The sequence below is a fragment of the Pungitius pungitius genome, chromosome 1 (assembly GCF_949316345.1).
Source record: "Pungitius pungitius chromosome 1, fPunPun2.1, whole genome shotgun sequence".
Taxonomy (NCBI): domain Eukaryota; kingdom Metazoa; phylum Chordata; class Actinopteri; order Perciformes; family Gasterosteidae; genus Pungitius; species Pungitius pungitius.
Genome location: NC_084900.1, coordinates 23,480,006 through 23,494,733, shown reverse-complemented (window position 1 = coordinate 23,494,733; position 14,728 = coordinate 23,480,006). Strand labels below are relative to the sequence as shown.

General features: G+C 47.1%; 1 protein-coding gene across 2 annotated transcripts in view; it reads right to left on the bottom strand.

The window, feature by feature from the left end:
* LOC119206810 (plexin-A1-like) overlaps nucleotides 1–14,728 on the bottom strand; it is a 189,511-nt gene that overhangs the window by 62,706 nt on the left and 112,077 nt on the right. For both annotated transcript variants that reach the window (XM_062563282.1, XM_062563286.1), the window contains exon 10: nucleotides 2,806–3,006. In XM_062563282.1, coding sequence (XP_062419266.1) covers nucleotides 2,806–3,006 — 201 coding nt within the window. The remainder of the gene's footprint in view (nucleotides 1–2,805; nucleotides 3,007–14,728) is intronic.

Genomic DNA, 14,728 nt, shown 5'->3' with positions numbered 1-14,728 from the left:
ACGAAGTCTGAACCAATGTGTGGACCGTGAACACATAAATGCACACTTCATCCTCCCACGGAGCACCATCCTGCTCCAACCGGAGCCAAAAGCACGGACTTACAGTGGGAAGTTCATGCGCGCACGCACGCACGCACACACACGCACGCACGCACACGCACACACACACACACGTGTCAGTGTAATAAATCATGTAAAGCAGGTTGCTGGTGTTGCTGATGTTACAGTCTCCGTCTGCTTCACATGATTAGGAATAAGATTGTGTGGAGAATCTCCATATGCCTGCTTCACGTTGTGCCTCCAAACCCCTGGGGATGACGTGTGTGTGTGTGCGCGTGTGTTCTCCTGTGAACATCCCAGTGTGCGCTCATGCATACTGTGGGTCCCTGGTGAATTTCAGGGTGCAAGTTCATTGTTTGTTTTTGTCGATGGGCTAAATAATGCACAAAGAGACAGTAAGATGGAACGGATGAGTGTACATCTACTGCTGGCTAATTCTTTCTATGATATATTACACAGCCAGCTGTGATACACATACACACACCTCCCTACTGAGAATACTGAATAGAAGGGTACGCAGGCTCTCGATCATAGACGGATCCTCTGTGTGTTAATGCTTTGTGGAACCTCTTTCATTTAGCTGTATGCACACTTATTATGACCGAGCTACTCGCCGTGGGATGGCTATGAAAACATTTGCATCAGGGCTAAGACATATTACCAGCACGTTTCAGTCTTTAGTGGTGACAATCAGACCAAAACCTCACTATACACCTCCAACATCTGGCTTTTGTCTTCAGTGGGAAAGGTTACAATCAGCATTCACTCCTTGATGGTTTTTGTCACAAATAGGCTGGTCTCTACTTAGCACTAGTAGCAATACCTATGACAACTAATCCACGTTAATTCGTAGACCTTCTGTGATTTAAAAATAAAAAGAATCCCACCTTTAATGAACTCAACTGGTGTTGTGCTTTTCTTGGATCTTGTGTAAAATTCCCACAACCGACCTTGTGTCAGCGTTCACCTTTTGTCAAAGCTGAGTAGGTAATATTCATCATCCTGTGGAAGCACTGGCCAGGGTTTTAAAGTGCCTTGCTCAAAGGCAACTGGAGCAGGAGCTGTAGAAACGTGGCTTCCTTCTCCATTGTGCAACCAAATAGGTATTTCTGAAAAATGTCCCCATTGTCCCGGTTCTCTCGCCCTCTGCGCTTCTGGTTAATCTCAGCAGTTTTACTTTTGCAGGGATCATGATTTTCTTTTCTTTCAGCATCAATTTCTCAAACATGCCCATCTTTTACATTCCATGTCCTCTCTCTCCCTGCGCTCGTCCCTCGCTTGTTTGTGCGCCCAAGTCTGCCTGCTGAGCTTAGCTTTTCCTCCGTCCCCTCTGCCTCTCTTCCTTCTGCTTGCTTTCTACTTCCTACATCACACCCTTTTGTTTTTTGTTGCATTGTCTGCTCCTAATTCCCTCACCCCCTCTTTGTCTCTCTCTTTCTCTTTGTCTTTTTGCCTCATTCATTTCTGTATTATGTGTGTGTGTGTGTGTGTGTGTTTGTGCGTCCATCACTCCACGACGGCGCTGCAATTCATCATCATTTTATCTACAGCTCCCTTAATTGGATCCTATCACGGTCCCACCTGATGGAGAGGGAAGGGGGGGGGGGGTTGTGGGGGTGGGGGGGTTGTGGGGGTGGAGGGAGAAGTTCACAGCATTGCTCGTGCACACACACTTCCGCCTCCCCTTTGTCTAGCTCCGCAAGTCGCTGCAGAGTTGTTGCTGGGGCCAGTTTGTTTGCTGTTTTTCCTCGGGGGAGAACACCAGGGTTTCTCAAAACGCTGAAGTCCACCGAGCCAACAAAGAAATGAACGGATGTGTATCAACTTTTTAGAAGTTTAGATGCAAAGGATATTAAGCAAAATAACTAATATGTTTTATCCACATGATATATCTTTTAGCATATTTGTAGTGATGGGAGTCAGAGATAGGACCTCACCCTGCTGAAGTTAATTGGAGAAACTCCATATTGCTAGAATTGCTTTAGAATTTCTAAAAGAAAAGAGCAATCACTTACACAGAGCAATTACAGGAACAGAAGGGACCAAATTTGCAATAATTACCTTTGCAAAAACACAAAAGAACTGTTGGAGCCATCATTACGATTGGAAAATCAACTCTGCTAATGTGCTCTGGAACTATTTTACGTGTCACCGCCCGTCATCGGACCAACTCGTTCTTTCCCTTTGAGTAGGCAGACTTTGGGAATGGCAAATCATCAATGTGTCCTAACCCTGGCGGCGACGGCGGGAAGCCGGCAGGATGTCCCTGGGCCCCACATAAGAGCGTGACAGGCCAAAGAAAAGACTGAGGCACAGTGGCCGCTGCTCGGACCCATCACCACGAGCCAGAGCGAGCCCTGCTAATCATACGTCTCGTTAAATAACTCATAATTGCCATTGTCAAATTGCCTTCCTTGCAGCCTCACGCCGAGTTCGGAGCTGAGGAAATTAACACCGCGGAAGTAGTCGTTCCATATTAGCGGTGACAGCTTGACGGAGGGCTAAAGAGGCCTGGGTGGAAAGAGACAAGTGCTCCCTGTGGCCACGCGCCTCAAGTCTTGGCCGCACCGGTCCATGAGCACTCGCCACTCTGTCTCGCACTGCAGCTAACCTGCAAATGGCTGTCCCCAACGGAGCTCATGCTGAACGCTCCAGCTCCGCTGGGGTTATCCCTTGATGAGGGTTAGCAAAAAGCCAATAGCATATCCCTGTGCCAGCACCCTGAATCAAGTGTTCAGGCCTTACCGTAGTCTTCTGACACTGTATGCTGGTGCTGTTGAACCTCAGAGCCGGGACGCTGTGTGTGTTGCCCTGGATGTGGAAGATGCACTCATAGTTCCTTTGCCCAGACTGCGGCTGCGGCAGGTTCTGGGCCAGCAGCGTGATCGGCCGCAGGACCCCAGCGGGCATGTAGATCTGGGTGGAGGGGAGGATCTGAGGGCATTCCTGCAGATGAGAAAACACACGGATGAAGGAATTGACACGTGCTATGGGAAAGAGAAAAACCATAGTGGCATTGCAGAATTCCTGGAATGCACAATAATCCTTTTGTCCAACCATGTACTTCTAGATGTATCCCAGCAACCTTTTGTTCTTGTGGCGCATGTTTGATTGCTAAAACTTACAGACCACTTGATTGAATTGTCAAACACGAGTTCATGCCTTCCCAGCATCATTGGGGCTGTTATGGATATAAGGTACAGTATGCGCCTGAATAAACACAGTAAGGCAGACAGTAGTTCTTTCTGCGTGGACAGCCCGAGCCTCTCAGAGGACAATAAGTTAATTCGCACCACGCCGCGTATTGGAGAGGGAGATGAGTGAAGAGTCAGTACTTCCATTCAGAGGTTTCCTGCTGCTCTTCAATCAATACAAATGTATTTCAATACAGAAATGGTAGCTTGCACCATATTAATTGGAAGGACGTTTTTGAAATCTAGCATTTTTCACCAGCCCAAAGTAAATGAAAAGAGAAGACGCAGCTGTAAGGTGGAATCCCCTCTACATCACTGCTCATACTTAATGATTCATTTGGATTTCAATTTTCATCTGGTTCAATAAACTAGATTTAATTGGACATGTTTGTTTGGCATTGATAGAACAGTATCTACCTCAACCTGTTTAATTTAATAATAAAATAATGAATAAGTATCAAGTTTCCAACGAAAGAAAAAATACTTTCAAACCATTGGAATTTGAAACTAATTTGCCTTTTATTCCTTGTTCACAGGTCCACAAGTTATTGCTTGTTGATGTATGTATATTACATCGGACTAAAAGCCTATGACTATGGTGTAAGTGGATGAAAAGAGCATTTGCAATATCACACAGGCTGTAATCACCACTTAACAAGTCGTCTCCACTAATGTGTGTTTGGTATTCCTCTGGAGACGCTCTAAACAATCACACAGGCCATACACATACCGAACTAAAAGATATAAATGAAGACGTCTTCCACTTTAAGCGGCATTAAGGAAACCACAATTTTCCTATTAGGAAAGCAAACCCTTACATCTGCAATGATAAATCAGTGGGAACGGCATTCTATTTGAGTTAATATCTAAAGTCGTCCACAGCAGCGTGATCCCAATAGGAGTTGGCCGTGCTGAGCGGTGCTGTCTAATGGAGCATCGGTAATGACTTGCAGACTGGGCCTGGGTTAGCTGAGGAGGGGAGCGACAGAGAGGTTTGGACCTGATGGCACCAGGGGACACTCCTCTGCTCCCATCATGGCTACAGCACGCCACATGACACTGGCAGCGCCTCAAACGTTGTTTTCCAACACTAAATCAATATATATATCCAGCGCACACTGAAGTGGAAGGCACGTAAAGACGTCATTTCATAAAGAGTCGTTCAATCCCCCTCGAAGGAGGTCTAAAAATCACCCTTTTTGTCCATGATGAGTTCACTGAAAGGCACTCAATACAGAATCCAGTAATCAATTGAATCCACCTGGCTGTAAACATTGAGACGGCTGAGCCAGAGCACAAACGGGGCAGAATCCAAAAACAGCGGCGACGATGGGGACAAATGAAAAAGTGTGTAACCTCAGGTGCTGGCTAGTTAATTGTGCACAACAGACTCACACGTGCTAAAATTCACACAGCCGGTCCTGTTGTGCAAACAAAGCACAGTGAAACTCATCTACGCACCTAGAAGGAGGTAAACTTCACTCTGCTTAGTATATTTATCCCTAATGGGTATTTAGTTATTTCGTTAGATTAACGATTGGGCAAATGATGCGAGTGATGAGGGGCTATGCAGTGATTTAAATATCTTTTCTTATGGTTATCACCACCAAACTCCACCTCATCTCCAAAGCCGCAGCAGTTTCAGAACAATAAAATGCTGCCAACGAGGTAAAGTATAAATAAGCAAGAATATGTCACTTTTTAAGACACCCATAGACTAAATCCTGATTGGCGTTTTTTTCTTCTTCTATTAAGTAAATGCTTGCCAACTGGCTCGGTCCACTTTATGACCACTGTTGAGTAATGTGAGAAGCTGCGGGTGATGATCAGTAGGAGTCCGGGATGAAAAGGTTGCGCTCAGTTGGCAGCTCATATCTTACATGATGTGAATGTGGCTGTGTACGAGGAAAAGGAGGAGGAGAGCAAGGAAAGACCTGAGGAGAAGAGCCACAGAGAAGAGATCAAATCAATGCCAGCGAGCCCAGCGAAGCAGATTGTCAATTAGCGAGGCTGACTGTTAAAGTTTAAAGTATTCACAGATGGCAACAGGCCGCTAATGAACTGCTTCTAGCCTCTAATAAAATGGAAAACAGGAATAAAGAAGCCCAGGAAGGGAAAGGTGTGTGTGTGTGTGTGTGTGTGTGTGTGTGAGAGACGCTTGATGGTGGAGGTTCTCGTCTGAAGTAGCTGGCTGTTAACATTTGAGGTACTGGGTTCAAGCTTCGGCTCCAAATGTGGCATGAAAAATCCTGTCTGGCTCACAAACTCGCAGGCACACACACACACACACACTATGGCACCACTGTGCCTGTCTGCTGCACATTCCGGTCCCTATTGCCTCAACGACACACAGATACACACTCTCGCTCTCTCATTCTTAAGATCTGTTCCTTATTACTGATGCATCGTGTCAGGATAAAAAGCCTGGCGTCAAATTCCTCTGGGGGACACGATAACACGCAGAAATACGCATTGCCCACATTGAGCCTATACCCATATACCCATATACACACATGTATATGTATATAAAAGAGTCACACAAACACATGAAGGAAAAACAGTGGGACACACACGCATGCACACAGGGGGGGCGTGGGCAGAGGATTGTGGGAGCTGTTTCATTAGGAGTGGTGACAGGTGTCAGAGCCGAGTCTGCATCAGATAGTGGTGCGGTTCTACACAATGAGACACAACAATCTCTTTTACCTGGGGGATTCCTCTAATCCCTTCGCTTTTGCTCCTCTCCTCTTTCCTTCTTGCTCTCATTTGTGCTTGATCTTTTTTAACATTATTTTTTATCTCCTTCTCTCTCATAGTTGCCTTGTTTTTTGTGTTTTTTTTACCTGTATTTTATCTATCAGAGTTAACCGGTTCTGACCGCTGGAAGTTTCCCCAGCACACACCCTCTACACAAATGCCTCGTTGAGATAAATTTACTGCGGCGCGGTGATAAACACGGATAAAAGAAAAGGGCGAGGAGAGGTGAAGCGAGAGGGAAGGAGGGGAGGAGACGAGGCGAGGTCTTGGGAGCCATTCACCCGTTTATTAAAGTGGGGGATGAGAGTGGAGGAGGTCAAGTTCCCAATGGAGCGAGACAGAGCTCTGCAATACAGGAGACTATACAGTATAAATATATAAATATCTTAAATATTTCCCAGACAAGGATTACTCACACACACACACACGTAGTATTAGCCTGTGGAATGTTTTAAAGTCACTTCAGATCTCAAGTGCAGTGTTGTTGGGCATTTCTGTCACAGAGAAAATCAACTGTAATCAAAAATGACAATGCATCATTGTTATTGGACATTGGCCTTATCAGAATGGTTTGCTCTCTTAAGAACGGCCTGCTTTGGAGCATGTCATAAACGGAGGAGCAGCGCTTCTAGTGTCACAATGTGCCGCACAAATTCAATTCAATGAATTAAATAAATGAACTCAACTGGCGTAAATATGACACATGGCTTTGATTCCTTCGGCATAATACTGCAAAACACCATCAAATCGTTCACTTAAACCAGTATCACCAGTATCAACAACATCCTGGTGAGTGCGTATAATTTTTCTGGGGTGCTATATTGTACCGTACTAATGAACTAACTCACATGTTCGGACAGTCGATGTAGTGACTTGTCAGTGATGCCCAGCTCAGCTTTTGATCCAAATCAGCAAAGTGAGTTGTGGTTTTCAGCCCTAATAACAGGTCCAGAGCAAATCAACAGGAAGTTTTTCATTACATAAGGGGAAGTGCAGAGATATGGAGACCCACGAGTGTTGGTATCTCGTCACCTTCGCTTGATGTCAATCCAGGAACTCCTATCTAATGAAAAGCAAGAGGTTTTGGATGGAACAGTTGTCTCAGAGGTCGTGTTCATTTCCTACGACTCAACCACAGATACCACAGCTCGCTCTCATCCGTCCTGCGGCTCTCTCCCCACATCTTCTTCATCGCTTTCAAGAAATCCTCCCTCCCACCCTCTGCCCTTACACCTGCTCGGCTGTTTGTTTAGCTGGGATGAAGCCGGCGGCCTCTTCGTCGGCTGCTGGAACATGATGTCACGCGGACAATTAGCGAGACAATGATATGTGGAAGCTGGACGTGCAGTGTGCATGAACTTAAATGATACTAGTGGTTTGCAGCACTGTTTGTGGAAGGTGAAAAACAGCAAACAACATGTGGCTCTGACATCATATTGCCGTATTATCAATTTACTCCCCCCTCGCTTCTAATTACTTTCAGCCAGGATGGAGACATCACAACCACGGTGATGTCAGAGATGAGGCAAGGGCCCTGATTGGCTGCGGGCCGCGACCCATGAGGCCACCTCGCTGAGGCGCTGACAGACTGCGAGTATGATGGATGACGGAGTCCGTGTGTGTTTGTCTATGTGTGCAAGTGTCACCGCGGTGTAGAGGGTCCCCGCGGATTAGCGTTACAGCCCAATGAACCATTTCAGAGTGGAGGGGGAGAGACCCCATCGACCAACGCGCGCGCACACACACACACACACACACACACACACACACACACACACACACACACACACACACAGGAAGAGAGAAAAGCTATAGATGAAAAGTGATATGATGACTACATCTCCCGGGGGACACAGAGGAAGAGTCATCTGTTGAGCCATGTCTCAGTTTTAGACGCTAATATAGTTATGCCCTTAGAGAATATACCTAACAGAGTAAAACACACACTCACAGTGGAGAATACCGCACTAACGGGCAGTGGATCATGCAAGTAATCCCAGTAGATCCCTCCATCGATCAGCACACAGTCAGGACATAAGGCCGTATCTATATGGAGCTCCTCAAACATTATCCGCCCATTCGGACACATCTTTCCATCTCAGAATACTCGTCTCCCTCCACATTAAAGGACTCTTTGCTTTATCTCTCCGTGTCGGTCTCCTATAAGCCAGGAGAAAGAAACCGAGGAGGGGGTCAAAGTGGAAGGTGCTTTGTCCACCGATGAATCATGAAGCATCTGCTGTCCAATGACACACCCTCCCTCGTGGCAGCACTAACTGCTGCAGTTCTCTTTAAGTGAAAAAAAAATACCGAAAGAAAGGCCAAAGAGAAGAGGTCAAAACGAAGGCCGGACACACAGTTGACATCCATCAGCGCGGCGAGGCGGTTTGATTGACCATACCCGATGCGTGGATTTACGACGGCCTGCAGACTGGTTAAGTAGGAATAAGAGCGTCAGCGGAGCTGTAGCGCCTCGCGCTCCCCTTCAGCCACGCGACGAAGGCTAATCAAAGCTCCTCTTTTCAGGGGGGACAGACATCACTTCCACATGTAAGCCAGTTTGTTCTGAGAGAAGCGCGCTTGAAAAGGAGCATGGCGTTACGTCTCGTGACTTCAACACTCCCGGGTAAGAGGCTGCTGTCTGAGCCGTGAACTCGGCTCCACCGTGACAGCACCAGAAGGAGCACCTCTTTAACACCTCTGTCGGAGGAGTCCGTGGTTGACTTTCAAGGTCTGTGACGGTTTTGAACCTGCGACAGCTCATTTCGTCGTCCACACGGGGGCAATGAAAAGAAGACGTGACGAGTGACACATCATCTGCCGTTAAATGGGTGCCACACTGTAAAACTTTCGCGGCCTGCAGCGACTCTTGAGGGACACATCTGTCTCTTTGGCTGCTGAATACGTTTTCTTCTTTGTTCCTCAGCCAGTCACTAACTGTGTCCGCCGCTGTCTGTGGATACTTTCTAGTAAAAAAAAAAAAAAACAGCTCCCAGATGAATTCTTGATACAGTCCAAGATTGTCGGACTGGAATCAGAGCTTGGACCAGACCCCATCATCTGCCACCAAAATGCAGATAATCATTTTATATTACTATTTAAGCCACGTATGTCTGGTAAACACAGGAAATGATAGGTTGCCTACTGGGAAAAGGCCGCCACTCCTCTCCGGAGCTCTTCATCCCACATGTCTCCTTTAGAACAGCATTGTCCTGTGCGGTATCTGCGATGACCGAGTGCGATTGTGTGTCTATCTGGCCTGCATGGTCAAAGAGGAGGATGTAGCCGATAAGCATCAGCTGGTGGATCGATAGGAGCCTCTATATCTACACACATCTGTTTGTGAGTGTGTGTATTTCTCAGGGCGACACAGAAGCTCTTCAGGACGGCCTCAGTCCCGTGTTCTCATTATGTTCCCTTTCTTCTTCTTTTTTCTGCCCGCAGGATCAAAACTTGATTGTTTCATCTTGTGAGTGGAAGAGGACACAGGGCTTCTTGTCATGTGGGAACCCAAAAACAGGCTTGCAACCCAGTTTAGACTATGACCCAGTGAATACTAAAAGATCTCGGTGACCCACCTTCGAGTCAGACAACCTTCCAAGGTCAGTTCAAAATGCCGGTGATAAATGCACCGACTTATTTCCATGAGTCCTGGGACAAAATAATGAGCTTTTTGGTCTCAAAGGTCCTTGGTCGGATAAGTTTAAGCAACTTTACAAAAAAAAGACGTCACATTATACCCAGCATGCCGGGGGACGAGAAAAAAAAAAAGGCTTGAAAGCGATCGCTTCTCTCCGCGAGATCCGATTCATGTTTTCTCCTGGAATCAGTACTCGTCCCACTGTGCTCCGTTGCAACGCGAGAACGTTTCATCTATTTTGCACAAATGACCTCGTAGTCTCAGGTGGATGGAGGGCAGGCCCCCCCCCATCGCACTACACTAGACTCGGAGCTCCTCTGTTCAACGAAAGACACTTTGAACTGCGTCACAAGCCTTTGTCCACCCACTCTTCTCAGCCGGTTCCTATAGGGGATACGGAGCCAGCCGGAAGATCCGTCAGACAAAGATAAAACACAGAAATAGAGTTCACGCTGTTATGAAATTGAGATTCTGACACTTAAAATGAATGCAGCAGCATAAACAACGCTTTGACTTCATTAGAGCTGGATTTGAACTCACGGGACAATTTTACCTACTTTTGAAAACTTGATTGTTTCATCCTCATTAATTTGAGCATTTTTCTTCTTGGCATCACAAGGGGAGCGATGCAGCCAGGAACTCAAAATAATTCAAACCGCGTGTGACAAGCTGAGAACACGTGGAAAAGGGAACCAAGGCGACGGATGCACTGGGAATCCATGAAACAGCTGCTGGAAACTGGCACTTTCAGGGAGCAAGAACAATGGATGTGCTCCCTCTCCTTACCTGGACAGTGCAAACTCAACTTGAAGTAGTCAGTCAATTTGTTTCATAGAGCCGCCATTTCCAAATGTCCTTCAAAGGGTTTTGCAAACCGCACGGCACACAACCTCCTCCACCCTTACACCGATGAGATCAAAAGTTGCCGAAATGATGCAGTCACAATTACAATGCTTTGAACTGGTAGAATTGGAGTGCTCGCTCCAAAACCACAACTGTGTTCAAAGGTTTCCTTTCAGACATGTTTCATCCGTCAAATGCGAAACCAATTTAACCACGATGCCAGGTATCGAAACCAAATGCTTTTCAAATTTTAATGGAGATCCGTCCGTGAAACTGTGTTATCAAATGCCAATGCTTTGTCAGGCCGTCACATATTATTTGACCAGACATTTACAGATTTTGGCCACTACATTGACATTTCTTTACCTTTTTGTTTCGCAAAGTTCTCAGCAACATATTATTATACAGTAATATATAGTTGTCAGAGGTCAGGTATCACCGCTTTGAAACAAGAACCCAGTATAACGAGGATAAAATGTTTCAACAGCGTCTACATCATGGAACACATTATACACTGATAAGCATGTATTTGTAGTTTCAGTTTCCACTTCGGAGCTTCATGTACTTCTTTACAAGTGGAAAAAACTGGTACCAGCAGGACTAAACAGCAATGTTGTATCGATAAATCTATAAAAAGACTGGTCTGAGAAGAAGGCAGCTGCATGTGACTGGTTCACATGAGTACCCCTTTAAAAAAGAAAAAAAAGGACACCACCTAAATTCTTCTTACACTTTCGGTCATTTAAGTTTAAAATAATCCGTCCTTTGCTTCGCAAGTTCTGGTTCATCCAGCCAGTTGGCATGAAACAATGGAGCGAGGAGTCAATTCCCCCGTCCCTGTGCCTCAGTGCACCATTCAACAGTCTGATGGTCCTTAAACGTAGCCACTGAGACAGAGAACACAATCAAAACTCATTTCCCACATATGATTACTCATGTGCCTTCGGGGGAGCACGGCGGAGTGAAGTTTATTAAGCCTTTGGCGAGAGGCAGCGGTGGGGTCAGACGAGAAACTACGCGCCATTAGGACTGAGCAACACACCAGAGATCAAAGTCACCGTGGACTCTTCATACCAGAAGAATTGTGAAATCCACCCTGCCGTGTATGTAAAGCAGGAATAAAGCAATGAAACGGGAACACGGGATCCTCTGCGACTTAATCGTCAGTGACATTTGAATATTTCCTATTCACGCTCCGCAGACAAGAGCAAGTGTCGCAAAACACTAACACAATTAAACAGCTGCCCAACTTCTGAGCGGAGAGATGGAGAAGTAGGGCACCTACAATGAACCAAATGACACGGAATCGCTAAGTAGACACGAGGCCCGGGCTGTGTCACGACCCTCCAGTATCCTTTCATCTCCTGAATGGTTAAGCATCTCCCGCGTCCTCCTCCCGCTCCGCCTTTCATCCGCTCCCCCGCTCGCTCCCTCTGCTCCTGGTAGTGTCGCTCCCTCCAGCTCTGATGTCTCTCTCTTATCCTTATCGGGCTGCTTCTTGCTCTCTTCATCCCTCTTCAGTCGGCTTCCTCGTTCCTCCTGTATCCCCCGTCTTCTAACACCACCAACGTCAGACTCATTTAAGTACGCCGCGCACACAAAAAAACAAAACAGGTTCAATCATCCTAACTCCATGAACATGGATGACAAATTGGCCATTTGGACAAATGCGCGGTCCGATTTGCCGTCTTTCTGGAATAATGAGACAATTAAAAACGAGCTCCCCGACACAAGCTTAATTAGAGGCATTGTTTGGCGACCTCTGGCCTCGCTCCGGAGAGAGAAAACAGTTGATAACACATCAAGGCAGGGATCTCTTCGTTTATCTTCTGTTTATTAAAGTTGAGCTTTCGGGTGATTATAAAGCAACTTGCAGAGGCCTCATTAGAAGTAGCATCAGCGTGTTTGACTTATATGGCTTTAATTAACCATATACGTTAACTGTGGAACTGAAAGAGTCAGATGTGTGACTAGTGTGCAAAATACCAGCCTGGCTAAAAAATGTGCTCAAGGGAAACCTGCATAATAGAAAGTGTACTATTAATTGCGGACTGCATTTCTTACTTTGGTTCTGCATATCTTCTTCCATGTGCACATGCTGTATTTTCATAAATGAGGCCCCTGGCTGTATTCCCAAGCTCGGTTCTCCTCTCAACAACTAGGCCACTGCCACACTCCTCCCCTTGTGTTTTACTGTGGATGCTCCCACCTCTCCCTTTTCATCTCATCTGTCTCTCTCCATTAAACACGCCAGCGATCAGAGAAGCATCTGGAGATGCATCTTTAAGCTTTAATACACTTTAAATAATTAACACACACACACACACACACAGCTGTGTCGATCTGTAGCAGGCAGCCCCCCCCGCCTCCCTCCCCTCCCCCTAAAAGCCAGAGAGACCCAGAGGGAGAAGGGAAGCTTGCTCTGTGCCTGCCCCCGGTCCCGGGGCCCTCGGAGCTGGGAACCCGCGTGGCGCCCTGTGCTCCAGCGCCAACGGAAAGACAGATGTAACAACGTTAGCTGAGAGAGAGAAAAAAAAGAGCGGCTTGTCAGGCTCCGGCTAATTGACTTGTTGAAGCGATGAGGGAGTGGGCGAACAAGAGGAGAGCGCTCATCGGGTTGGAGATCAGACAGGAGACGGCTAGCTGGCGAAGGTGGGCGGCGTGCTCTGAGCGGCGGTGCCTCGCGTGCACCCTGCGTTGACTCGACATAAAAAGATACGACTATCTGGGCTACCCCCCCGTATCTATATCCACGTCCTGTTCAGCCCAGCGCAGCACGCCAATGATTATCAACGAGGCCAGGCTGCAGAGCCACAAGCTCAATCCCCGCCGCAGCAGCCGTGCATCATGGGCCGACTGTATCGCACGGAGCGTGGGCAGGTCAGGCTTCCGGGAAGAGGGACAGAACCAAATGAAGCCACGGAGAGCAGAGATAAAGGGGGAAGAGACAGAAAGAAGATCTCAGAGAGTCAGGCCTGATGAGTTGCAGCTTCATACAGACAAAGACACACGAGGTCAGCGCCTCCATAGTTAAATAAACCGTTTCAGAGTGGCAGATGGATCGGAGACGTGCACTCCGGGGACTTCACATCAGAGCGAGTGCAACACCCGCTAGCAGCTACACTTTCCTACAACGTGGACAAAGTAAATCCAAAAATAGCTGCCGCTCTGAAAGGGACACGGCGGGAATACGAATTTCAAGTCACAAAGTAATCTGCCAGTCGCGAGTGAACCGTCGCCGGCTGGCGCGGATGGAATTGCTCCGCGTTGTGGGCCAAACAATCACGCCAGACGGCGCTGTGGCGTGTGTTCCGCAGCACTTCGGGCATCACTACTTCCACTCTGCAAACCCGGTAAACCAGTGACGTCTTTGGGGCAGGACTTGAGCTTCAGATGGCTGAGATACCAGCGAGCGGCAGAGGTGGGATCAAGTCACTGTTAGGCAAGTCACAAGCAAGTCTCAAGTCATTGCCCTCGAGTCCCGAGTCAAGTCGAGTCAAAGACGAAGCAAGTCTCAAGTCGAGTCACAAGTCACAGCCAACAAGTCTCAAGTCGAGTCACAAGTCGTACCATTTTAGTTTCGAGTCATTTCGAGTCATTTTATTATAGTGGGGACGGGGAACCCTGGGTGATGGTGCGCTGCCTCACAGACCTAGACTACGAAGGGAAGGGTAATGGTGGATCGACTGTGACTGTGCTATAGTACTGTAACGCTCACCCCAATGCTGCAGCGTAAATAAGGAGGCGATGACTGGCTTGCAACTCCGCTGCATTTATTTATATAAAACAACTCAACTTCGGTCACTGTTGGCCGTCACCACGCCGAACGAACACTTCCGCATACACGGCCCCCCAAAACTCGGGTTGTCTCGCGGAACTACAGCTGGTAACAGCATAACGTGAACACATGCAACATCTGCATAACTGATTAACTAATAACTTTAACTCAGCTCATTACACTACTTTAAAACGGACGTTGACATAATGTTGGCGAGGATTTCCATCGGAGTCTGAATCCGGGTTCAAAAATCCCGATTTTTGTAACCATGAACGAGCTGTCTCGTTGATACGGTCAAATGGACTGCAGTGATTGGCTGTTGTTCAGGCAGCGCTCTCTGCATACAGGTGGCGCACATTTTTTTGACAGATGCAGATAAACAGAGCGGCGCGGTGGTGTGAAAATGTTTTCCCCCAGTTTTCATGGGAAGTAGCAAGTCTTCTCGAGTCAAAAGGC